At 39.7% G+C, this 26,297-nt stretch overlaps 2 protein-coding genes across 3 annotated transcripts in view; one reads left to right on the forward strand and one right to left on the reverse strand.

The window, feature by feature from the left end:
* Positions 1-521, forward strand: part of WDR19 (WD repeat domain 19) — a 53,547-nt gene extending 53,026 nt beyond the window's left edge. The window contains exon 37 of the mRNA XM_075194794.1: positions 362-521. The gene's annotated coding sequence lies outside the window, so the exon portion shown is untranslated. The remainder of the gene's footprint in view (positions 1-361) is intronic.
* A 1,586-nt stretch (positions 522-2,107) lies between these two features.
* RFC1 (replication factor C subunit 1) overlaps positions 2,108-26,297 on the reverse strand; it is a 42,562-nt gene continuing 18,372 nt past the window's right edge. For both annotated transcript variants that reach the window (XM_075194795.1, XM_075194796.1), the window contains 21 exons: positions 22,024-22,244; positions 21,518-21,595; positions 18,405-18,479; positions 17,283-17,364; positions 15,953-16,227; positions 15,146-15,250; positions 14,365-14,544; positions 13,590-13,694; positions 12,054-12,426; positions 11,635-11,744; positions 10,873-10,987; positions 10,705-10,793; positions 10,132-10,269; positions 9,912-10,007; positions 9,729-9,827; positions 9,154-9,308; positions 8,954-9,071; positions 6,646-6,791; positions 5,269-5,482; positions 4,077-4,265; positions 2,108-2,590 (listed from right to left, as the gene is read on the reverse strand). In XM_075194795.1, the coding sequence (XP_075050896.1) occupies positions 2,498-2,590; positions 4,077-4,265; positions 5,269-5,482; positions 6,646-6,791; positions 8,954-9,071; positions 9,154-9,308; positions 9,729-9,827; positions 9,912-10,007; positions 10,132-10,269; positions 10,705-10,793; positions 10,873-10,987; positions 11,635-11,744; positions 12,054-12,426; positions 13,590-13,694; positions 14,365-14,544; positions 15,146-15,250; positions 15,953-16,227; positions 17,283-17,364; positions 18,405-18,479; positions 21,518-21,595; positions 22,024-22,244 (3,056 nt within the window). In that variant the 3' untranslated portion in view covers positions 2,108-2,497. The remainder of the gene's footprint in view (positions 2,591-4,076; positions 4,266-5,268; positions 5,483-6,645; positions 6,792-8,953; positions 9,072-9,153; positions 9,309-9,728; positions 9,828-9,911; positions 10,008-10,131; positions 10,270-10,704; positions 10,794-10,872; positions 10,988-11,634; positions 11,745-12,053; positions 12,427-13,589; positions 13,695-14,364; positions 14,545-15,145; positions 15,251-15,952; positions 16,228-17,282; positions 17,365-18,404; positions 18,480-21,517; positions 21,596-22,023; positions 22,245-26,297) is intronic.

Genomic DNA, 26,297 nt, shown 5'->3' on the forward strand with positions numbered 1-26,297 from the left:
TAATATAGTCTTGTGTCCCCAGTGGAACATTAAACAATTTTTGATACGTTATTAATGGGCATAATTTTGTGTACAAACAAGAAGTTTTACATAAGTCTTGGATGTATATGACAGACATCATTTAATCGATCAAGGGGATGGATGGAATTCAAAAGTATAATCCCCCCACCCCTGTAAATATGGACATCACTTCAGATATTTTTTTTTTTTTGTTTCTTCTCTTTATATGGTCACGGATTTCTTCTACAACTTCCACTATCAATATCATTGACAGTCGGGGGGGCATTTTCTCATACATACTTTAGTAGAACCTGCTAAATCCTTTATATAAATATCTAATATTTGTTTATTTTTGTTGTAGGGCACCAGCTTTTTGGACTTCTGATCACACATACAATCTTATTTTTCTAGGTACATGTTACTTTTATGTAAATTATTCTGTGTATAATAAAAGGGAAGATTTTGTAAATGTTAAAGTAACTACTATATACATTGTATTTATAATAAAGAAATTGTCTGTACGGTTGTGGCTCTAGTTGGATTTTTCTTGTACAAACATGCCAGCACTAGGAACGTCTTAGGGTTTGGTTCCACTTTAAGCTCTTGCAGTTAAAAATTTGAAGACATCCGACATTAAGGGAGGATCGTACCCGCACTATTCAGCAGACTTCTTGGGTTATTAATCAGGAGTGAGACTAGGCAAAGCTTTAACACTAGAATACACAGCTGGTACCTCCAGCTTTAGATAGGTGTAGTCTTTATCATGCCTGGATGGCAGCCTCCCTTCCCATGTATTCTGCGTTACTCATAACCCTTTGTTTATTCAGACATACACATTGACCTGAGATTAGTAAACCAGGCAAGAATAAGATAATTGATGACTGGCAGCCTCTTCTCACATCTGAACATGTGTTGCATTTCATGACACACATCCAGCATTTCCAATACTGTAATACATGTACACAACATGTGATCACCCAATAACAGCTGCAATTTTAACTTGTTTAAAAGCATTTTGCATAAGCCGTCTAACTACTTATCCATCAACCCTGAATAGGCTGGATGGCACACCTTACCCAAATACTTATTGTTTAGACCATCAAATCCAGCCCTCAGAGCACCAACAGTGCAGGTTTTCCTTATCGCCTTGCTGGGCACAGGTGTAATCATTACTGACTGACACATTATAAATGAACTACAGGTAGTATAATTATTTCACTTGTCACCTGGAAAACCTGCACTATTAGGGATCCCTGAGGACTGGTTTGAGAAACACTACTGTAGGCATATAGCATTAATAGGTAGGCTCACTGCACATTGTACCCAAACTCATTACTTCTGAGCACTCTTCAAGCATCAGATCTTTGGATACAACAGTAAGGCACCTACAGTGTCATCAGATAATCTTTTTCAGTTCTACCTCCAATAAATGGGCTTTTGCAGATCACTAAATATGAAAGTTCCTCTATGTGGTGGTCCTGTATGGAATCTATGGTCAGACTGGTTTATTGCGTATTTGTAATAAGTTCCAGTACTGCTTTTTGGCTTGAAACTACAGGAAACCTCCCCACTGGGATGTTCTAAAGCAAATATGTGAAATCCTTTTCTTACAATTTATTGGGGAAAGAGGCCTTCCTACTCAGACATGCAGACTCCTTTCTATTTGTCAACATTGCAACTGTAATACAAATAAATTAAAGGGTTTTCATGAAATGTAGTTATTAAGCACTTTTCATGGGTTTGCCCCATGACTAGCAGTTTAGGCTTCTATTCAAGAATCAGATCACTGAAATGTGAACTGTCCAGTAGGTGGCGACTCCTGCTATACACATTCACCTAAAAGGACAAAATATCCATCCAAATAGAGATTCTACCCACTTCACATGTCAAGGAAAAGAAAACAGGGTAGGCCACATGTTCCATATGAAGGAAAGTCACAGCATGTTTTCAGATATGCAAACTGTGCATCTAAATAGACCTGGAATCAGTCCTGCACAACTTTTTTTTTTTCTTTTTTTTAAGAGGGAGAGTCAACAAAACTAGTCCTTAATGTTAATTGCATGAAGCATCATCAGTGATTGGGGAAACAATATAGTTGCAGATTACATTTCTGTGAAACTATTTTAATGAAGACTTTTATAGTTACATTAAAGTATTATACAAGACAAAGTACTATTTATGTTCTATATACAGAAGCAAGCAGGGAAAGACTGTAAAATAAGTACATCTGTAAAGTTAGTGCTGGAGAATGTCCAGAAGGATATGGAAGCCCTTAGGGAGTTTACCAGAGGTGTACCCGGAATAAAAAGCTAATGAGCCTTTCCAGACTACTGTACATGTATCACAGTGAAATAAAATCCCAGCATGAGAGATCAGTCATTGCAAGGTCCCCTGCTCCATTGTGCGTTTGCAGCCATATAAAAGGCGCTGCAGTTTCTAGGAGAGGTGTTCTAGCTGTTCATAGACTTTTCTGTTTCCCATGGAAAACATCCAGCAATCACTTGGCCTTCTTGCTCTTTGCTTTGCCTGGCTTTTTATCATCACCTTTCTTTTCAGCTTTGGAAGGTTTAGAAGTTTTTGCCTTTTTCACCTAGAAAGATGGAGGAAAACATTAGTTGTGAACCTTACTACCATGGTATTTTATACCTTAACAAGTTAACCCGTGCATGATACTCATGCATTCTAGTCAAATCAAGCTACTTAAGGTGTTAAAAAGGTTCTTGTCATCTTCACCGCGCACACACACACGCCGCTAGGCTTTTATATATTAGATAATGCCAAGAATTTAGTAGGTCAGTGTAGTATATAACTCCGCCCAGCAAGTGGCGCTGCAGCTTGAGCACTCTGTCACCCGGTAGTTTTTTACACACACACACACACACACGCGCCGCTAGGCTTTTATATATTAGATGCCCAGACTACATCTATGTGTAGAAGATGTGCCATAACCTTATGTTATAGTTTATCCAGGTGAGTTTTAGTTTGTTTTTTTAGGGATACATAATGTTTTCACCAGCATAGTGGGGTAAAATTTATATAAATTTTTTAAATGACCATGAAATAGGGAAATCTATGCAGAATGGGGTTAAAGCAAAACCATTTCCATGAATTTCCAATAGAAAAATCGCAGAAAGTTACTCCCAAAATGTATAAATATATATGTAGTTCACCTATGCTCTGATATGGCCAGGAACAAAACATACAGCATTGACATTTATTTACTTTATTTTATTAAGCAAGATATTAAGACTGCTCCCCTTTTTTTTTTTTTTTTAATTGGGGGAGGGGGGGGGACTGGACATTTGTCAGATAATTTGTAAATGCGAACTGTCAGCAGATTGTGCCCTGCCACACCCCCCCCAGAACTTGGCACTGGTGAGGACACGTTCATATTGAATTATATGTTTTACGATCGTGTGCACAGGGACTGGGGAAAACGGTTCACGCGCACGCTACTTAGAAGCTACATACAGCCAGCATCATCATAGTCATCGTTTATGTGAATGAAACCACAGAACGTCTCAGTTCCAGACCGCATAACAGAACCCAGATTTATGGCAGGAATTGACAAATTTACTTTCTAGTGCCTCAAGCTGGTTGTGCCCGCTAGTACCTGTACAGTTATACAAATATTTCCAACCTTACTGGCTAAACAAGTTTCTGATTTCCCAGTGGGTTATGGACTTGCTATTTTAATCCTGGAAATGATAAAACCCACATGGCTGGAGGCCAGTGTATGTTATTACTTTCTTATTCAGATATGAGAAGTCTAATAAACATTATTAATGCTCCGCTACATACATTGTGCCCAGCTACAGGAGGGCAGAGGTGAATATATAACCACAACCAGCGCTCACATTGAGACTGCTCAGAGCAAAAATCAATGTCTGGCTCTAATATTCAGTTTTATTAAAATTCTAGTGAATATAAAACTCGTGTCTAACAATATTTAGAGATATAATATGAAACATACTTAAACTTAAACTAAATTTGGTCCAGAGGGTCCCACGCCCTTTTCTTCTGCTAATCTAAATCTATCAGTCCATATTTGGTGAAATGAAAGCAGTCGAAGTTACCTTGATCATTGCATCAACGCCTACATCATCTTCCTCCTCTTTAGACAGAGCGCCATCGTTATTCGGCTCCTCGTTATACTCAGAGTCCAGTGTTGGGGCGCTGTCTTTTTTAGAGGCTTTAACCATTTGTAGAGAGTAGGGGGTAAGATGGGCTTCCTTGTTGTAGCCACGTGTAAAGGCTGCTTTCACCTGGAAGAAGTTATTATATGTCAGCGCATCATTATAGATGATCATGCAGTATTGATAAAGCCCTGATATTCAATGCAGTGATGTACAATTAGTGTAAACAAAACAAAGAGTGGAAAGAACAATCTCCAAACAATTAGTTGGCTTTATATGGTTTGAAAATATTAAGATGATATATTACCAATTAGCATTAGGGTTCAATATGCAGTTTTATATAAATGTAGGGTTATAATTTATGTAAATGAAAAAACATGTCAGATAATGTGCTATTTAGACATTTTAGCAACCAGGCACAATATGCACATATTTGAACTAGAGTTTTCATTTATTGAGGTGCGGTGATAGCTAAAGATAAAGTCAGAGGGGAGAGAGGTTAGTTATAATACAGAGATTTATGCAGGGCTCTATATAATAATAAGCAACTTTTAAATCTCAACACTTTAGAGGCAAACTAACAGATACACAAATGTCAGTAACACTTCTGAGACTCCATCCATTGCAGCCAAATATAAACATTTAAAGAACCACAAGTCTGCCAACATAAAATTCACTTTGTTAAGAAATATTATTTCTTTGTATGAATGTTTTCGTACTTACACTTTAAATAAACTGACAATAAACGTCATTATGTTCCCTCTAGCTTTTTATAGATAGGTTTGTGTATGTTTGTAATGAATCAGATGACCAGGGCAGAGCTTTGCAGATGTAACGTTAACAAGTTTTACGGTGTTCCTATATTGTTCACAATTTACTGCATAGTATTATTGTGTTTACTAGCACCACAAGGTAATCCATATAAATGTGTTTTGTAGATCTTGTCTTGCCGAATAATAATCTACACTTCTACACTTCATTTAACACATTACTTGGTAATAGATACAAATAAACCTTTCAGATTTGGTTAAGACACTACTATAGGTTCCAGTGTAATGATTGGGCCCAGACATGAATTGTATCTGGTGTATATAACAATATGAATATTTGTCATCCTAGAGCATCACTGTACCTTGGGGTCAAGCTTTGAAAAGGGACTGGGTTTTCCTCCCCAGCTGCTGATCTCCATAATGTTATCAAAGTCTTCCTTCATTAAGTAGTAGGTGTCCATTAGATCCACTACTTCCTGTACACCATCCGTGCCACGCTCCGTTAGTGGCCACACCAGCTTGTCCCTCATGTATGACAGGTAATCCAGGTTCAAGGCTCTCTTACTTGCCCTTGTTCTGAGATAAAGAAAGTGTACCTTCTGAATAGGTGCCGACTTCTCCACCCATATCGACACACATTGTTCTAGAAATCAGCGTGTTACACATGGATGTTCTGTAGGGGTCACCAGTGGAAAACACAAGCTCTTCCCATCTTCATATACAAGACTCCCCACCACCCCATTCTTACATTGGTTTACGTGTTTTTATTACAACACGCATACAGTGATAGGCTGTCTCGGGCAGTGCTAGTTCATGCAATACTGCTCAACCACTCTAGATGGGTTTCTGTCCAATACACATTGTACATGAAGATTCCTGTGTGTGTCTATCCAACTATGGGCTCCAGAGGTTCTGGCCTGTCCAATTACCCTGAAACAGATTACAGCTGAAGCTCTGGTTCCCACACTGGAACCCTACTACACCCATCTCTCGGGTCCTTCATATAGCTGCTCCTTCATTTGGGCCCTCCCTTCCTTGTATAACTGGGGATTCCATGCGCGGTACCCCTCATTCCTTGTCCAAGCCTTTCCTGGCACCTGTATCACAAGATTGTTTGTTAACTAACATCCATCTCCACTTTATCCTGCTCCACAAAACGCCACAGAAAGGCTTTGTAACAAGTTAGCTGTTAATAAGGCTTTTAAATATGAAGCTCAATCTGGAAATTTGATGCACTATGAGTCTGATCTTCAGGGCTGTGTGGTCATTACATACTTTTCTTGTATTACTGTCAGTACAGCAAGACCCTCCCCACTTTTTGGAGAAACCATATCTTGTGACCCATTATCGCTTTCCCCTTGGGTAACTTGCTTATATTTAACTCTCTATATAGACTTTGAAAAGCATGAAAGGAGTAAGATTAGGAGAGTTCTAGATGTATTAAAAAATAAGGATCAACAAACCCAAAACAAATTTGGCACTGCAGACTAAGCCAAGCGTTGTGGGATAGTTCATGTGTGCTCACTTACTGTAATAGCTCAGTGACCCTTACTCTCTTCTCTGTCATTTTCTTTTCAATCTAGAACACCAATTACACAAACTCTGTAAATTGCTATTTTCTATCATGATCTGTTGCACTTTTACTCGTATGTGTTCTCTAATACTCAAGGGTGCAGTATTTAGCCCAGTTAAGAAGAGAGCACATAACGGCCACTGAGATCTACTACTAGAGCACGTACCTCAGAGACGTGTGCATGGCCAGCTCCTGCGTGATGCGATCGTGTTTCCCTGTGGAAGAATATTTTCCCAGCCAGCTGGGGAAGTTGGGAAACTGAGACATGAAACCCCTCATCAGCTCCCCAGGAAGGACACTGGCATAAATGGCCTAAATAGGACAACATACACGTTTATCAGCATTTTAGTAGCCACCAATGGCTTTTTAACAATACATTTAACAATAAATTATTTCCATTACATGACCATGCTCAATATAATTGAAGTTGCAAGTTATTTGTTATTCAGTAAATTGTGTTTAGTTTTGTAAGACATGGCAAAGTATGTACTTCCAAGACACAGGAGGAGCAGACTGTAGGTCATTGTGAAGGAATATGCCCTAAATCATTACAAAGTACTCCCATATACTAATGCCCTGTACATACGCCGCCCTAGTGTCCTGAGCTGGACATTACACTTTAGCAGCGAGTGGTGATTTTACTCCTGTAGCAGATGCCACTGTACCCTCTTACAATATATGGGAAAGCTGCAGAAAATCAGCTAGATATAATTATCATACAATCAATTTGGCTGCATTTGTCCATGCAGTGGCTACAAAAAGGTTTCATCTCCATTACAAAAATAAAAAACCCCACAAAACACAAACACCCCTGTAAAGCAGTTCATCTATTACAAATAAAAAACACAGACCACATCTGATGCACTTAGAAAAAACTGAGGTATCTACAGCAGAGGAGGGGCATAGTAGGGGAGAAGAGTGAAGACCGAAGAAGGTGATAAGTCCCTTAGATTGTACGCTCCTCTGAGCAGGGCCATCTCTCCTCCTGTTTCCACCACTTCTAACTCTGCTCTCCAGCTACTTAGCCCTCCTCCTCGAGGCTCCACTCCACGTCCACTCTCGCTCCCCCCTCCCCCCTGGGGGTCTCCCTGTCTTCCGCGCCCTCCTTCTTGGGCCCTGTCATTTGCGGATCCTACCTCCCCCTTCTCCGCCCTCTCTAGCTGTGCATTGAGCTTACCGAGTTGCTCTGCTTACTGTACTGTGCTGTCTCCCATTGTATTGTAATTTGTTTGTCTCTGTACGGCTGCGGACGCCTTGTGGCGCCTTATAAATAAAAATTAATAAATAATAATAATAATAATAATAATAAGTGCCTAAACTCCTAGACCCACTACTATACCCCAATGTATCGCAGTGTTCCCCCAATGGCAGGAAAGAGAAAACAACTGATCACATAAGTATTTAACCCCTTTTCCTAAAATACATATAAATAAACCTTGGTGTAATCAGTATTCCTCAAAGTAATTAATTGGTTAGTGTGTCTCCAAACAAGAGCTCCATCATGAAAAGGGTTATTAAAAAACAAAATCAAAAACGACTTGAATGTTTCTCCGATTTTGTTTACTGTTTTTTTTATCTGTTCCCTTTCTAAAGAGTTAAAAAAAACAAAAACAAACTTAATATAACCCCGGAGCACTGTAAATACCATCATAAAGAAATGGACAGAATATGGCACAACTTGAATTTGTCTAGCATAGGATGTGAGCTACCAGGCAAGATCGGCACTTGTTAGTGAGGCCCCCAAGAATATTCTATGGTCTGATGAGAACAAGATTTTAATTTTGACCCCAATGGTAGGTGCTCTATATTTGGTGTGAACCTAACTGTGTGCGTCATCATAACAATATCCCTATATGGAAACATGGGAGACAGGAGCATAACACTATGGATATACTGCTCTGCTTTAGGGTTTGGAAAACCTGTTAAAATAGAGGACAAAACAGACAAGGCAAGACAAATGTAACGAAAACTCTCACTGCGGTCTGCAAGAGACTTAATATTTATATTACAGCAAGGAAATGATCCAAAGCCTACAGCAAAAGTCACATTAAATTTGAAAATTTAATTTCACCAACGACCCCCCAATCTGATGGAATTCAAGCAATAGTGCGAAGAAAAATGGATGAAAAATGCAGTGTTCAGCTATGTAAATATGGTAAAGACTTACCAAATAGACTCCTAGATGATCAATTGTTGTGTTTTTAAATTTTATTTTACATCACAGAGTATTTTGTGCTGGCTGGTGGCAATTCCCAAACAAATGTTTTAATTCCTTGAAAAACAAAAAACTGAAAATGCCAAAGGGGGTGAATAATATTTATAGGAACTGTATAAAATGACCCATTAGAGTGTCATTCATACCTTACACATTGCTCATCCCCCCGCCCATTTCAATTGAACAGATGTTGATCATTGACCTAGACTTGTTACCTAGTGTTTGTGATGATGCTTCGACCTGTACACATATAACATACCTGGGTAGGCAGGAGAGACCAGGTCTGCTTACTGCGAATAGCCCTGTCTACCAGGTCACCATCAGCTATACTGTCAGCCGTCTTGCTCAGGAGAAGTAAATGCTTTTTCATGTTCCCGCTGGAAGAATAGAGGGTCTGGTTAGAGGGTTAGGCTGGGCAGCACACAAAGCAGTAAATAAATCATATATAGGGTCTCTCACCCCGCAGCAGCTGGCTTTACATGGACATAGTTTTCCTGAACAAAGAGAGGCGCCAATGAGTAGTCATGGAAGAAGAGGTCCGACTTGTCTATGAGCGTCATGTGAGCAGTTTCTTCACCGCTGCTAAACACCTTACGGACAACATCAAAAGGACCCTAGTGATAGCAAACAAACATGACCACTGTTAGTACAACGCAGCAGAAGGCCGGGCCAGCTCTGGTCAACTTAACCCATTCAAGGCTGCCCCTAAATGGCACCCAAAGATGTAACTTAACTTGTAGGCCGTGACGCAAAAACTATGTAGACACATGTTGGGTGGGTCACATGGATGCTTTTCTCCCAAGTGTCCTGCCTCCTGCAGATGGGACCTAATCCCATTATTAAACCCGTCATGTCCCCAGATGGCTGACAGATATTTGTATTTTATTAAACTGCATTTTAGAACAATAAAAAGAGGAGCAATAGACAATGCTCAGACCTTCAATAGGCCTCTGTCTACCACTATAAGTGCCATGTGAGACCTGTACATTTCACACGCTGACTTTGCCAATTGCCTCACTCATCATATCACTCACCATCTTAATGTCCTTTTTGGCATTGTTGGCACTACTCTTTGCTTCGTCATAGGTCAAGGCTTTACTGCTGGCACACCACATACTGAGATTATGTAGCACCTATGGGGGGGAAAGAGAAGCACCATGTGTGTAACCAAGAAGCTCCTCCATGCAATGCTGCTCATGACGTGCAGAGGATCTCACCTGCCGAATGTCTTGGTTAGCCCCAAGAATAATTTCATTCATTGCCGGTGGCGGAATCTTTAATCCCTCCTTAAAAGCCACAGACATCATGGCACCCTGAGAGACACAAGACAGAGCTGCTACGTTAGGACCAAGTACAGAAAATTAATCAGAATGAGAGAATATAGACTTCAAATGTAAAATATTCTCCATACAAGGGTGAAGTATCAACTGATCTCACCTTAATCTGTTCCACTCTAGGCCTCTGGAAGCGAAGGTCGAAGCAGTAGTTTGCCAGCGATCGGATTTTTTGGTGATTCCGGTCATTACACATGCAGATGATGGGAATCTTTGAATGTTTGATCAAAGTGATTAACTCCTGAAACAAGGAAAAAGAGAACACATAATGAACTACAATCTTATGGAAGGACATGTGGGACATAGAACCCAGCAGACACCGGAACACCAAGCAACGCTACCATTGTAAGGGGCACAGCACAAAGAGGAAACTATTACCACAGTGTGGCTTTATCCATTCTACAGATACCAACCCAGTACAACAGGATACCGGAGATTTATAATACACAAATGATGCCATGTACAAACTACTGCAAATACTAATTTACTTCCTTCTGTCTTTGCAATTATAAAACGGTTCATATTGTACAACTGAGGTGCATTAAGGTGAGTGTCATTGTGTAAAACCATCGGAATATGGACCATTTGCAGATGCCCTCAGAGGTATTAGTGGTAACAAGGACAGTTCTAGTTTAGTTGCACTGTAATATAAACGTGTAATATAAACGTGTCTAACCTGCACTCCCCCTCTGTCCTCATTTCCTGCCATACCGTCCACTTCATCCATGATCAGCGCATGTTTGGTGCTTACCGACTTGCTGGTTCCTAAGGACGACATAAAGGGGGCAATAAACACAGCATTACCCACAGTGTACCATACATATAGACGGGAAACCAGGAATACCTGAATAAAATCCTTTAATGCTGGTGTTATTCAGGGACTCCGCTACCACTTCCTTCATGCTGTTCTTGCTGCGAGTGTCACTGGCATTTAGCTCCACATAGCTGTAGTCAAGCTCCTAGTACACACAAGACACCTTATTAGATACAGACTAGAAACACTGGCAGCGTACATCATGCTACACCCACTCACAGCTCTAACACTAGTGCTTTTCAGCAAGGTCTTTATATCACATCGGCAGACATGTTCATTGATAGGACCACTCAGCTAAGCTCTATGTACTGAATACATCTGCAGCCACAGCCAGCTTTGTGTTGTGTCCAATGGTAACAAAAGCAAGAAACAGTACAGAAAGAGAAAGCTGGTTAGTGACAGTTGCACAATGGCGTGTACAAGCAAATAGATTAATGTCATCTGAAGGTGAAGCACCGTCTGTTATGGGAAGACTGAAGATTTAGATGGAAATAGATCACTAAATCTGGTTACCAATGTGTGTGTTTTGCTAACAGAAAACAAGAAATCAGGGAACAAAGAAGCTGCATAGATTCAAGCATCCCAAACTGCATTCTCTGCCCCTCCAAATGTCAGACACATTCACCCCTCGCAGGAAAAAAAACAAACACACCCAGCAAATATGCCTGTAACTATGAGCTGTCACCAGACATAACTTTCTATATCGCTTTCCAAAATAGCGCCTACAACGTTCTCACTTATGAAATCCCTGTACTCAGATAAAGCAACAGTGTAGCGGGACAATCCGGTTACCTGGCACACCAGCACAGCCGTTGTGGTTTTACCAACCCCTGGTGGACCAGACAGCAGGGCTGCTTTAAAAGAGGAGCCATCGTCCTTGCCCCCAAATTTGTTGTATTTTCCTGGAATAGTGGCATTAGGAAAATTACAGTAAAGTACACACATATTTTAAAGACTGATATCAGGGCACATCAATTATATAGTATTATACATAATACGCACAGGGCGCAAAACAACCTTACTTGCACAGGGGCACATTTATAAAACGTAAAGCAGGGTAAAAGTATTGGTAAAGGTGGGCAAAGAGGGGAACAAGCCTTCATGCAATACAGATAATTACAAGTACAACATTTTGCCCTTAGTGTTCCTGGAGGCACACTGACCCCAGCCATTAGGTCTGGCCCCATCTACACAGATAGACATGTAGTTACCAGCTGGTTTCTTGTCCTCGGCAGAATGGTTCTGGTGCCAGGCTTTCAGCCATCTCAGAAGCTTGTTGGCACAGCTCTGCTCTCCTTGCTGTCCTATAACTGCTTTGATAGATGTTGGTTTGTATTTATCTACCCAGAGTAAAGTCTCCATCTTGCCACTGACTGGGGGTGAATCCCATCCTTTAGCAGTGCTCGGGGTTTCCTCCCGTTTTATGCTCATCTTCTTTTCATCTTCGATGAACGCTTTCATACCACTGGCTAATTTCTTGGCCTTTGGTGACTCTCTCTTCTCTGGAGTCACTTTCCTCTTAGTTGGACTTGGCTTTTTTACCACTTTATCCGGGGTCTTTTCAGTTTTGGCTTTTGTTTTCATCTGAATAAGAACCAAACTGAAATCAGCTTGTGATAAATGCTAGACACAATTAGCATGATATCTGAAACGGCCAAATGTCTTCAGGTAGATAAACTCTAGTCTAGCTATTTGTCTAAGAAAGCCTGGAAAGTATACCTGCCAACAATGCCCATTGGAAAAACAAGGACAAGTTAAACCATGCCCATGGTCTGTCCAAACCATAATCAATCCATCAAAATCACATCCAGATAAAGCCATGCCCGTTTCTGGAAGGCCACACCGTTTAAGGGAGTTCTACAAAAGAATGGGACTATTGGCAAGTATGAGGAATCCAGCCTTACAGCAGAGACCATGACGGAGCGTGAAGCAAAAAGGCAGATATGTCTGACTGAGCCAGGGCAGACAAGTCACACAATACCCATCAGCCTTTTAGAAAAGGAAAAAACCCACAAACCTGGAAAGAGAGGCTGCAAAGTATGACATCAGATTATACATTACAGTATGAAACAAGTTTCTGAACTCACACCAACAATAATTTACGCCACTGACATGTAAACCAGTAGCCTGCAGAATACCTCACTCCACGTTGTAACTGCTGTGTAAGTGAGAACAGCCAATTTGTGGGCTGATCAAAGCCTCAGTCATGCAACTTGTGAGTCCATGATTTATTTTTATTTTTCTGTTGAGCCCCAATGTCTAAAGAACGTATACCGCTGGTGCCCCTATGGCCCAGTAACATTACAGTCCACCCAGGTTAGGCCATCAGCTATCATTCCAGGCTTGTAGGGCCATAGCATCTACCATTCCAGGTGTGCATGTCCACATGTCACCACATTTTATATTTTTACATTACACTTTATTTTTGATAGTTCATAAACAAAAATCCTTTGGAGAGGCGATTCTTAGGATTAAAAGATTTATTCACTTGGTGACCACGAACAACTGGACCTCAGTGAATACTCAAAGAGAACAAGGGGAAGTCACGATCGAAATCTGACTCTCTTGGAAACAGCATTAATCATGTTAATAACCAAAATAAAAAATATTCTTCTTATTTAAACTCATTCAATGAAACAAAGCAGTTTATATGAATGAAAAAACACACAAATCTATTTGTGTCAAATTGTGTCCAATTTCAAACTGCGTAAAAATAAGAGAAGCTTCATGTGGAGTTTAGTACTTACCTCCGCTTCTGCCGCTATAACATATTTTGATTTCTTGCCAGGTAAAGTGCTAATTAAATGAAACAGACCATCCTCATCAATAATCTTCGTCCCCAAACTTTCTGCCTGCAAAAAGACATGTTCGTTAATACGTAGACTTAATGCATAATACGTTCTAAGAAGAAGTCGAAGTCTGACAGCATGACACCAGATATAAAGAGAACATACCTGGTGGTAGTTCTGTATTTGTAATAGCTCAGAGCTACTCAGTGACACTATTTACTTAGAACATATCTCTTTCTGAGTGAAATCCTTTGCTCTTACAGAACATGTATTTTAGTATGTACTCACCTTGGTGAGAACAGTAAAGAGCGGGACTCATTTTGTTCTTGGTTCCTCAAAGCATACATGTAACTTTACATAATAACTCCATTGCAACTGCATTTACTCTATAGCTGGATATACTGTCCCATAATTCTACCAGATCACCTATGGAATTAATGTCACCATTTAAAAATTCATTACCCCACTGTACAGGCTGTGGGAAAGCACTAAACTGACATTCTTGGGTCAGATACAAGTAAGGCCTACAGGGGAAATCACTGCCGGACAGGAAGTCCACAGGGAAACCCCAAGATAATCACATGTGGCTACCAGACCACCTGCTGTCCACCAATGCTTCACAAAAAGCAATCAGTGCTGCTAATATGCATAAGTAGGTTGTATTACAAATATCTGACCATATGAAATTATATTCTGGAATGTTTAATTATTTCTTCCACACAATAGACTCTACCTTGTCACGTTTGGACTCCCCACCATCACGACCCATGATGAGGTAGTTGGTCTTCTTGCTGACATTTCCAGTTACTTTGCCCCCATAGCGTTCTACCAATGACTTGGCCTCGTCTCGTTCTACAGACTCCAAGACTCCAGTGATGACAAAGGTCAAGCCCTCCATGCAGTTATCTGCTCCCTAGCATGACACCGGACAGAGAGAATCAGCCACATCATCTCTTAGGAATGCGTTGATAAATGACAATTGTAATAGATCCTGAATAATCCTTACAAAATAAACAGTAACTTATTAATATTGATACCAGTTAAAGTTATTGGCATGCCATATAAAGTGGGCATCACCCCATCAAATTCCCTTAGCAGGTGGCCTCTTCCTACAGTACATCAAAAGCTGCTATTGTTTTGCCGACGGCTCAATACCGTTCTGGCATGTTTAAGTAAATATTCAATCTGAAAATATTTCCTTCCCTCAGGAGGCCTGAATTACATTCATAAAGGTACCGGTCCCTGCAAAACTAACTACAACCTTATGAATTACAGTACTTCAGCACACACAATGGTTGCCGGTGTAGGGGACAGGTCCACTTAAAAAAAAAAAAAAAGTGTTTTCTACTAATATTAGCAAAACTGCCCTAGTTGTTTCCTACGGTGAAATAAAGAACGAGTGCAACTTACTTAACATGAAGGGCGTATGTTGGATGTTTGAGGTATCGGGTGTGAGTGAAAGGGGATTGAAGTTTGCCCGGGAACCAATTAAATCCTCCCTCCCACCAGCTTACCTGAGGTATCTGCTTGGAACCCAGAGCTTTAGGACCTTCTCGATTAAGAAAATTCCTATATGCTTTATAATTAGCCTTTTTCTTCTCAGAGTCTTCAGGACTGGACTGTAAAATAAGGACCACATTTTCTCTGGACATATACATAAGAAAAGTATGTGCATCTCAGTGCAAGACTGTATAATTACATTTTTTTTTTAAATTCTAATAGAGCGCTCACGCTGTATTGCTGCAGTCATCTACCAAATCCCTACTGCCACTCCATCAACAGAGCAAGAATGTTGGTTCCTGAGCAATGGCATATAATCCAATGTAAATACCTCATGCAGGTTTATTAAACGTTACATCTGTGGCTGGTACTGGAAGAAAAGCTCAATTTAAAGATGTGAAATCTGCTTAAATGAGGAAATGTACCACTTTTATATATGGTGATTTTTATACATTTCTAAAAAGGTTTAAAACATGCAGAGGGAACCTAGCTATAAGTTTGCATCTATTTACATAAGTGGCAGCAGCCATATCACTTCTTCCATTAAGGTAAAATAAAGTATCTGTAAAAGGTTCAACAGAGCAGTGCTTGGAACAGTGACATTAGCATGGAAAATGACTGAAAGCTTTCTGGACTTTACCAAGCAACAGGGCTTCAACCAACCAACATGGACGCGTCCTCCTTTTCCTTAGTAACCATGTACACAGTAGGGTGTTTGACATAATACTGTTTCAGTACAATATCCTTTTTAAGAACAGTAAACAATTCTGCTTAGCACTGTTACCGTAAGCTGTTCTCCATGGGGCAGGAATCATCCTTACCTCTGACTTCTGAGGCGTTTTTGCTGGTGTGGTCACTTCCTTCTTTGGTGAGATAACCTTGGCTTTAGCAGCAGGGCTAGATATCTCCTTCTCTTTTTGGTGAGCTTCATCCTTCTGTTTCATCAGAGCCAGCTTGGAGCTGGTCTTTATAGGGGAGGTCTTGCTTTTGAGTGAAGATGAGGATTCAGATTGTGTACATGAAGCCTTTTTGTTCTCCACTTTGATATCCTTTTCCTTCTTGATTGTTGATTCATATGATAGGCTTGTCGTCCTGGCTAAAAATAGTATTTAAGATGGTTTATAGGAACAGTTTTAACCATAGGCTCTCTCTAAACCAATGCACAGTGCGATACATTTGTAACTTACAGGGCTTTTTCCTTCACAATAGCTGTAGAGACCATTTATCCCCTAATAACATTACAAGGGCTGAACTAGTTTGTGCGAAATATAAATGTATATATTATCATGTCAGATGCTGCATTTGAGGCTAGTAAGGACTCAAAAAGACTGCTGGCCCTGATCTAGATCTGCTGGGGAGCCATCACATGTGGAACCAGGATGGATGGTAGATGCACCTTTGACTGTGTACACCAGTGATGGCTAACCTGTGACACTCCAGGTGTTGTGAAACTACAAGTCCCAGCATGCTTTGTCAATATATAGCAGCTTACTGCTGGAAGGGTATGCTGGGACTTGTAGTTTCACAACATCTGGAGTGTCACAGGTTAGCCAACACTGGTGTACACAGTTATCAACCAGACAAGTTAATGGCGCGTTCCATCAAATATGCATATTATGTGAATGGCCAAATGGATGGTCAGATTTAAAGTAAATAATAAACACAAGAAATCCTGAGATAAACTCTTTGACCACCAAACTAATACACAATACATAGCCATAGCCAGGCAAAGGATATTTTAAGTTACCTGCTGCAGAAAGGATTGACTAGGCTCGTTTGCATGCAAACGAGCCAAGTTGCGATACTTAATAGTAACTACTAGCAAACTGTGTGTTATCATTTTAGTAAACTGATAACTCTTAGAAACCAATTCAGCAGCCACTGCTTTATTTCCACACTCCGGCTCTAGTGACCGAAAGGAGCTGGATACAGTGCCAAGCAGGATGGGGAGTGATTCCTCCAACACCGTGTCATTAATAAAGCACAGTGGGGTCCCTAATATGGTATACCTGACTGCCCCCAGTTCAGCCTACAGTTACTGCAGAAAGAATATAGAAGCAGATAAATACTTGTTGTGCAGCACACATTGCACACAATCATGAAGAAGAGCTTTGGGGAATATTAATTGCAGGTTGCAACTGGGTCTATTACCTGAAGGCAGATGTTTTTCAGCCTTAGCTGGAGTTATTTTAGCTGCTGAAGAGGTCTGCTTCTTGTCACTGTCTTTCTGGGCCTAAACAAGTTAGACAAATACACCACTCAATTAATAAAGCAAATGACTTACTATATAATATACCTGATATAATGTGGAAAACAGGCCATCAGACAGAAACAAAAACCGTATTGAACCTTGCTATTTACAAGTACGCCTTTAACAATTTTCAAAACTGTACATAACATAATGGGATACGGTACTGTACAGTGTCACATGGAAGGATATTAGAAGTCACAGAACTGTCAGGTAATTTCTAATATCTTTATGTTTTACAGTAGGGGAGTAGATAATTACTTGTAACTTTAATACAAAATTTAAATACATTTTTTGTATACTTATATGAGATGCTGACATCTCCTTTGCCAGTGTGGTAGTGACTTTAACGATGCTGTAAACACAGACATTGTACACAGCGGCATAAATAATCCAAATGTAAACACAGCGATATGTTAAAAACACAGATTTACGAATACACAGACTCACACAGTTCTGATGTGAGGAGATCCCGATACTTTAAAATGACGTCACTTTGAACCGCAACTTGCATATTTAAAGCAGCAATGCAACGGACCCGGTGTACGATCATGTAATGTAAGTATGAACTTTACCGTACCAGGGTTAGGGTTAAAGTTCATACTTCCAATACATGATCGTTTCTCATGTCTCAAGAACAGCAGACGTTTTTACATGTTCATGTCACTATTACATACCAGGCTGTGTAAAATACACCGTTAGTGAATTAGAACTGGCATAGAACAAGGTGTGCCAGAAAGTAATCTACAATGACAAGTTATAAGAACCCAAGAAAACTAATACATTACACAAAGAGGACACAAACACTAAAATTCAGTAACTAGGGTATTGCTTCCAAAAAATTTATTTTTGACTGTGTGACAAATGTTCTTTAGGACGTTTACTAAATATACTTTTATATCCTCTATACTTTCTAGCCTTGGACTAGGCATCTATAAAAACAAGTGTGTACAGGGACATTTACTGTAATGTGTGTGAAAGCAGCCTATGCAGGCTCTGTGTCACTTTGAGAACAGTGCTCTCACCTTATGTCTTGGCACCTCATCCAACATTGCCAACGTTCGTGCAAATTCTTCATCATTGTGGAGTTGTCTTTCCAACTACCAAGAAGAAAATAAAATCTGATTCACTGCACAAATTTTACCCATACAGAAATGCGTGTTTTTTTAATTTTATAACCCTGTTAACAGAAGATTATTATATTGTCATTACGATTGCTAAGAATTAGCTTTATAGTTTATCGAATTCACAGCGAGATATTTATCGCACTAAAAAGGGTTGTCTAGCTTCACATTCCTTCACCATATTTGCATCTCCAAGCCATTCATCAACTTTATAAACTACTGCAAGAACTCTGACAGGTCTACATACAGGCATTGCTGAAGCATAGAAGCAAGCGCAGAATATAAAGCAAGGTTTTGGAGTGGAGACAGTGGGCGAAGAGGAAATATAGAAGTGGTGATATGAACAATGTGAGTGGAATGTGATCGTGTTACAATGAAGGCAGCAGGATAAGTAGCAGTATGGCATACCACTGTATACCCCACCACCACCACTGGGTAAAGGTGCAGGATGGCATGAACATGCCAATACATTGAAGTGTTTGTTGGTGAAACCCTTCTTTAGATGAAGCCTATTGTCACAGTAGTGTTCCAGAAGATTATAGACAAGTGAATAAAGTCAGATGGGCTGTAAAGACCAAAAGTATGAGTATTAACTGAATTACATGCAGTAAGTGCTACATTGTTATAATGCATGGTTTATAATGGGCATAGGCAATCCGTGGTATTCGCCACAGCAGGCACCTGATCCCTGCTTTAAACAGCTAACATGCATATATAACAATGCCCCAGTCCTGACCCATGCAACGCTGCAGTGACAGCCGGCTCAGCAAAAGAACAAAGTCTTTGCCAGGGGCAGTTTGCCATCTACTTCCAGCCCCATTACCAAGAATGCAAAGTCCCATCTAGATGTAAAAGTGTTAAGTCTGGACTTAAGTCTTCATTTGGCCTATATTTTTATCGTCCGGAAATGAAACGCAAGATGGAGTATATCACTAACCTGTTTATTGCTATTAGACTTTATTCTGGGTTACAAATCACACCTTATCAGAGGACATTAGCAGCAGGTGTGGGTGTCATGACATAAGCCAAAAACAACAGAGACAGTTGTGTAAAGAACAAAAGTGAGAGACATCGAAACAGAAGATATATTTTCTTGTTTTGGGAATTGGGTTCTTACAGGGTCATCAGATCAATAGATGTGTTACTTTCACAAAACAAAAATAAATGCTAAAAGCTACACAGATCACGCATAGTTAAAGTAGTCTAATCATATGCATCTACCTCTGATGTATGTCCATATGTTAACTTGTTTATGATAAGTGGACATCCAGATCAGGAACACAAAGTCCTAGAATATAGTAAATTAGAAGGAAACTGCAGTGTGCGCAGATAAACCCATAATGGTGTTATCCATTAGGGACTTTGGGGATAACATAGATCTATATTACAAGTAAAGTGGACCTGAATCCAGATTGTTATTTTTCCTGGAGACCATAAAGAGCCAAGCATTACAATGGAACCAGTTGTTTATCACACTGGAGTGGTGAGATGCATATACCAGTTACCTATTTGCTTGATAGGCAACATACCAGAGGGCCAGATGACTTCCATTCTGCTTAATTCCACCACTCTTATATTCAGAAAGTCGCTTTGTCTCTTCTATATTCTGAGACTTTTCTTCTGACCTGGATGTCCACTTATCATGAACAAGTTAATATATGGCCATATCTCAGGCTGCTCAGGATGCTTTTGGGTGTGCTAACCTATAAATGTAAAGCTTTTCTATACTCCAAATCATAGATTTGTAGATAAATGCAAGTTTGTGTAACTATATTCACAATAAAAGTAATAGATACATCCTTATTGTATTAATATAGGAATATCATAGCCTTTTATCTCTCCTTTATCCAGGTTATAACAGTTTGCAGAATCTCTTCAAGCTGCTGTTTGATATCCCTTTAGTCATTTACTAATATTAGTGCCTACTAGGTTTTAATTCTTGTTTTTTAGGATTCAGATCAGCATCCTCAATGGGAAATTGTAGCTTTATGCTCCAGTAGTGGAGAAAGTGTCTGCTTCCGTTTCTCCATACGAAGATTCCGCCTCTCACATGACTGCAGGGGGGCTATAGACCAGACAGATCATTAGTCTGTGCTCTGGAGATCCAGCTGATATGGTGGAGCCACCTGCATCTGCTGTGGTCAGGTAAAGCAGACCTCTATACTTCCGGCAGCATGTTGTTAATAGAGGACACACTGCCTGTATCAAACAGTGTGCCTAGGCAGATACTAGTACAGCATCTCTGAACCACGGGAGACATTGGGATACAGTCCTCAGGGGCAGCTTTTATTCATACAGGCAGTGTGTTGTTCATAGACTTCAACAGGTAAATTATATTGTGAATGAGAGCTCTTGTAAGCAAAATAATAATGTACTATAATACTCTGTAAACCTATTTATATAGAAGAAGTGAATTATATATATTCACTATTTTCTACCACTCCTTACACAATAGGACTTTTGTATTTTCATCAACAAACAAACATCTCTGAATATGGGGCTGGTTCACTGAGCCACGAGGTGCCTTGCGTGTCATTCCTCCGCATCTAATGTACCGGAGAGCAATTCAATTACAAGAGCAGCGCTACTAATCCCAACTGAAGATAGAGGTCAACCTGGATCATTTTTGCTCACATCCTAAGAGTACCATGTTACACACACTTCTATATATTCCAAGGGATAAAAACTAGAGATCAGTGTATAGATTGGCAAATTTCTCTTTACTCTGAGGTCTCCCCATACTTTATGTAAAGCAAACATTAATACACTTTTCATTAATACATCCCTCAGCTTTAGATCTATAATATTATATCTTTATCAGCTTAGTGTCCTTCACTATCCTGTAAGTGCCCAATAACAGGATGTTGTTCTGTAAAACAAGGATTTACAAACACACAGAAAGTTTCCTACATGTAATACAGTCCATTCTAAATAACACTCTTATTACTTTCATTCTGTTGTTTGTAGCAGGTTCTCCTGTACACTATGTGGCTCAGTAAAGATATTGTACTCACCTCTTCATCCTCTGCAAGCTGCAGCTGTTTAGCAATAGCTTCATCTTCCAGTGTAGAGTCATCTGTGCTTCTACATGGCTGTTATGTGAAACAAACACAACATTCTTTACACTAAATAACATTTTCACTGAAGTGTTATAAGCCAAACAATAACACCCAAGGTAAAAGCAGCAAAGGCCACAAAAAGATACTTATTGGGGTATAGTCTGCTAACCATACAAAATACATGTGATACTGCCCCCCCCCCCCCAAGGCAAATGTTATGGATATAGAAGTGACAAAGGAGTTCTGGGAAAATATTACAGCATGAGTGTGTAGACCAAGTGCTTATATACACGGCACAGGAGTGTGGCACTTTTTTCACATGACTATATAAATACTATTTCTAAACAATATCTGTATACATCTGAGTTATTATAACTGTACACTACAACATATTCTACACATATAGAATACATACACATCTATAGATTATAAAACCATATTAACCAATGAGACCAACTTACTTCTTTTTTGATTTCCACCAGCTTCTTGGTAGATCGCTTCACACTGTCCGCCCCAAAGAAATCTATGGCCGACGTACAGACCCGCCTCTCAGGGGTTTTTGGTTTAGCCGGCACATTTGTTTTGGTAGTGGCGACATGAGGTTTTGTGGGGGGAGAAACAGCTGAAGTTCCATTTTCTTTGGGTTTCTTGGGCTTTCTCAAGCTAGCAAAGTCGTCTTCATCTTAAAATAGAATATTACAAATACATAACGGACACAGATGACAAAAGGTAATGCCAAAACTGACCGGAGATTAAAATCACATCATCTCTCAGCCAAGATAATATAGTGAGCCAATATCGTGAACCATCATATACAGCAGGACGACTGTCCAAATGTCCATATTCAATAACAAAGGTCTAGCACAGAATGGAATGGCTGTGGGACATTGGGCACCACAAATGTAAAATTCTAGGGGACAGATTCAATTCTAAAAAAATTGTCGCGTAGTGTCCCGGAACGGCTGCAAGACACTACGCGGTGGGTTATTTTAGCGAAAGTCCCGCTCACTTTTGCTCACACCCCATAGAGAAGTGAGCGGTACTTTATATCGTATAAACTGTGAAAACGTACAGCTGCGATGTTCCCCGTTACATCGCGGCTAATTGAATCTGCCCATAGGTGTAAAAAAGTTTAACGCAGATGTCAGACCTATCCTGCAAGAAAGTATAATGCCTCCTCTGTATTTAAGGTTATTTCACAGAATGGATGGACAGAAATTTAAAAACATATGAAAAAAAAAAAAAAATACAATTTCAACAAATACAATTTTCCCAAATCATTTAACCCCCAAAGCTTGCATGTGCAATCATAAACAATTAAGACAGGATCAGTTGATAGAATTAACTCCTAAACTATGGATGCCAGTATACTATTATTCACACTGCCCAGACGTGCCACAAGCAGAGGGAAGCTATGTTGGTTTCATCAGGTACACCAGCACTCAATCACATTTAATTCACACTTCTTAATGGGCTTAGATAAACTCATTTATTCCCAAGACACCATCAGACAGTATCACACTGAGCGGCAGTAGCAGAAATAAACACCGTGTTTGTTCCCAGCACAGCTTGTTCTTCAGAGCAAATCGTGTGTTTTTCTAGCAATCAATTATTTCAAGTGTTGTGTTCCTACAAAATTTGATTTCAACCACGAAGGCAAACAATATTATTGGCAAAAATATAATTACGATAACGTATTAAGCAATATTGTGGAGAACAGATCAAAAGCAAACAAGAGCAAATTATTATCCCATCAATCTGTTCATTAATATTGTACATGACGTCTTAATTTGTGACTCATGGCTGACAGATGGACAAATACTGTCCATACAAGATTAGAGCTCCAGTCCAGCAGACAAAGAGTGCCATATCATCATCATCAATTTATATAGCGCCACTAATTCCGCAGCGCTGTACAGAGAGAACTCACTCACATCAGTCCCTGCCCCATTGGGGCTTACAGTCTAAATTCCCTAACACACACACACAGGTCAATTTTCTTAGCAGCCAATTAACCTACCAGTATGTTTTTTGGAGTGTGGGAGGAAACCCACGCAAACACAGGGAGAACATACAAACTACTCACAGATAAGGCCATGGTTGGAAATTGACCTCATGACCCCAGTGCTGAGGCAGAAGTGCTAACCACTTAGCCACCGTGCTGCCCAAGGCTCAGACATTCACTGCAGATCAAGGTCTTAATATAGGAGACTATGTATTTCTTTTTTTAAAACTGCAACCAGTTTATATATGTCCGTCAAAAGTTCTGATCACTAGTTGATATCAAGTAAACACAATATTGAGAAACAAATGTGCAGCTAAAAAACAGATCTCACAGGAACAAACACTTTATGAATCAACAGATAATATAGATAAGGAAAAGGAAAGATGTGTTTAAATGTATTTTTTTTATTTAACGAACATAAAAAAAAGTTGTGTCCTTTTCCCCCTGGTCTTGCTGAATATTACCTATCGATATGGAGAGATAATAAATTCCAGCGCAAGACATGTTTTAATTTAGAGATTCCGCTACACTTTTTACATGCGCTTTAGGGCATTATTTAATGAATTACAAATTCATATGGCAACATTGGTATTGTGTGCACGGTTACACCACCAATCAGAAAGTGATAGATCTTAAGTTACAGATGGGCTCAAAAATGTGGAAAGCAACATTATCTGGATATCTTCGTAAAAACGCCACAATAGACACTCAGTCTCATCTCAGACAAAGTCGTCTTTAATCCATATCTGATAGGGAAATATTGTCAGACAATGATGCAATCTGCAAGTGTGCTGACCTCTAGTGGCGGAAAGCTTAAGAAGTGCCAGAGGTAAGTCACAAGGTTGACTATACAACTACGTGCGAAGCTCACCGCAGGACAGTAGTTAGAAGGGTCCTGCAATACAGTGGATGTGGTGTAATTATAGGCAAGACATGATGACATGATAACGAACATGTGGAAAATGTTCAAAGAGTAAATATAACCACAGCTAATTGCAGAAACTAAATCAAGACACACAAGTGTCAAGGAAACAGATCTGGCAGTGTACCAGCAGTTTAAGACTAATATCCGCAGTAATGTAAATGACCATGGTGTTTTATATGCAGAATATGTCTTCATGATCCCTAGCTCAGATAAGGTGGGTACAGTATCACCTATGATTACGAGCATTTGGAGAGAACACTAGTCACACTATTTCATTCTCACTACTAACGATGAACTCTTTCCTAGCAACTAAAGCCATACAAATTAAGTCACCAAAAAGCACCTATATTTCCATCAAGAAACCATAATATGCCCAGGGTCCATAAATTGCATTAATAATTCTAGGTTTCAGAGATTTATTCCAGGAAATGTCCCTACTTTACCATACTGATCAATAAAGGGTACAATAAGATTTCTTTTTTTCTGTCTTAAATTCAATTGACTTGACTGTATAAGTTACCTATTAAAAAGTAGGTGTATTAAAAAAAAAAAATTAAAAAAAAATGCAAGAAAGTGTAGTGGAAATGAATTCAGTAACCTTGACATGATGGGGATTATAGTGGTCCAAGATCCACAGAGACGCTTGTGCCATGCACCCAGGGAAAGGGTCCCTGAAAACTGAGCCCTAAACACAGACATACATAGCACACTTGCAGCGCAACACAGTCATTAGTTTAACTATGGACTGTAAAATAAACTCTCTAATCAGATTACACAACTATATGTCACTTAGCCTAAAGCGTGGTTTTAATTGCCAAGTCGTACATAGAACAGCGGCCAACCTAAGGCTATTGTGTTTCATCTTCATATTAAACAACAACATGAAGAATATTCTTATGTTATTCAAGACTAACGAGAAAAACAATTATAAGTGTAAAGTATTTTTCATGATTATACTTTCTACAAATCATCATCCTACACCAAGTCTAAGTAAATTCAGGCATTCACAGGAAATGCAACAACCAAGGCATTACAGCAAGTATGCCATTTTTAAATATTGATTATTATTAATAATTATTAATACAGTGGACGAAGGGGAAATTTAGAAATGCTGATATACAAAATGTAAGTGGATGGAATTTGTCTACTGCTTCAATTATAAAACTGTCAAAGTGGCAGTATGGTGTAGCTCTGTATACAAACCCATCTCGGACTTAATATCACAAGTAGGGGTCGGCAAACAAAACAGACCTTGCTATAAACTTCTAAATCATTAGCTGTTGGGGGGTACAAGCTCCATTTCAATTGTACTCAATGGCTTACTTCATGGAGCCATTCCCCTCCTCACTTTATGACACAGCCCCTGTCACATGCAACCCTGACCCTGCTTCACACACATCAGCAGACAGGTTACCGCCTCCCACAAGAACACACTAAGCTACTGAAATACTCTGCGCTGTCATTAGGTCATGGCTGGAATAACATACAATTAACTTAGGATCCAGTAGTAAATGAAGCTAGTTGGCTAGGGTAACTTGGGTCCCTCTGCTTTTATTGTCAGTCTTACATAAATATAGCATATACATATTCCATGGCGCTGTACAATCAGATCATTTGTAGCAGGTAAATCTAAGTTCCCTATTACACACACACACACTCACAAACCTATTAACTGACCAATATGTCTTTGGACCATGGCAGGAGACAGAAGTGGAGGAAACACAAGTGAACGTGGGACAGAAGCATTGACAGGCAGTAATGTACAGAACATGATGGTTAGCCCCTGCCAGACCAAAATGCCCAAT

The sequence above is a fragment of the Mixophyes fleayi genome, chromosome 1, assembly GCF_038048845.1.
Source record: "Mixophyes fleayi isolate aMixFle1 chromosome 1, aMixFle1.hap1, whole genome shotgun sequence".
NCBI classification, from domain to species: Eukaryota; Metazoa; Chordata; class Amphibia; order Anura; family Limnodynastidae; genus Mixophyes; species Mixophyes fleayi.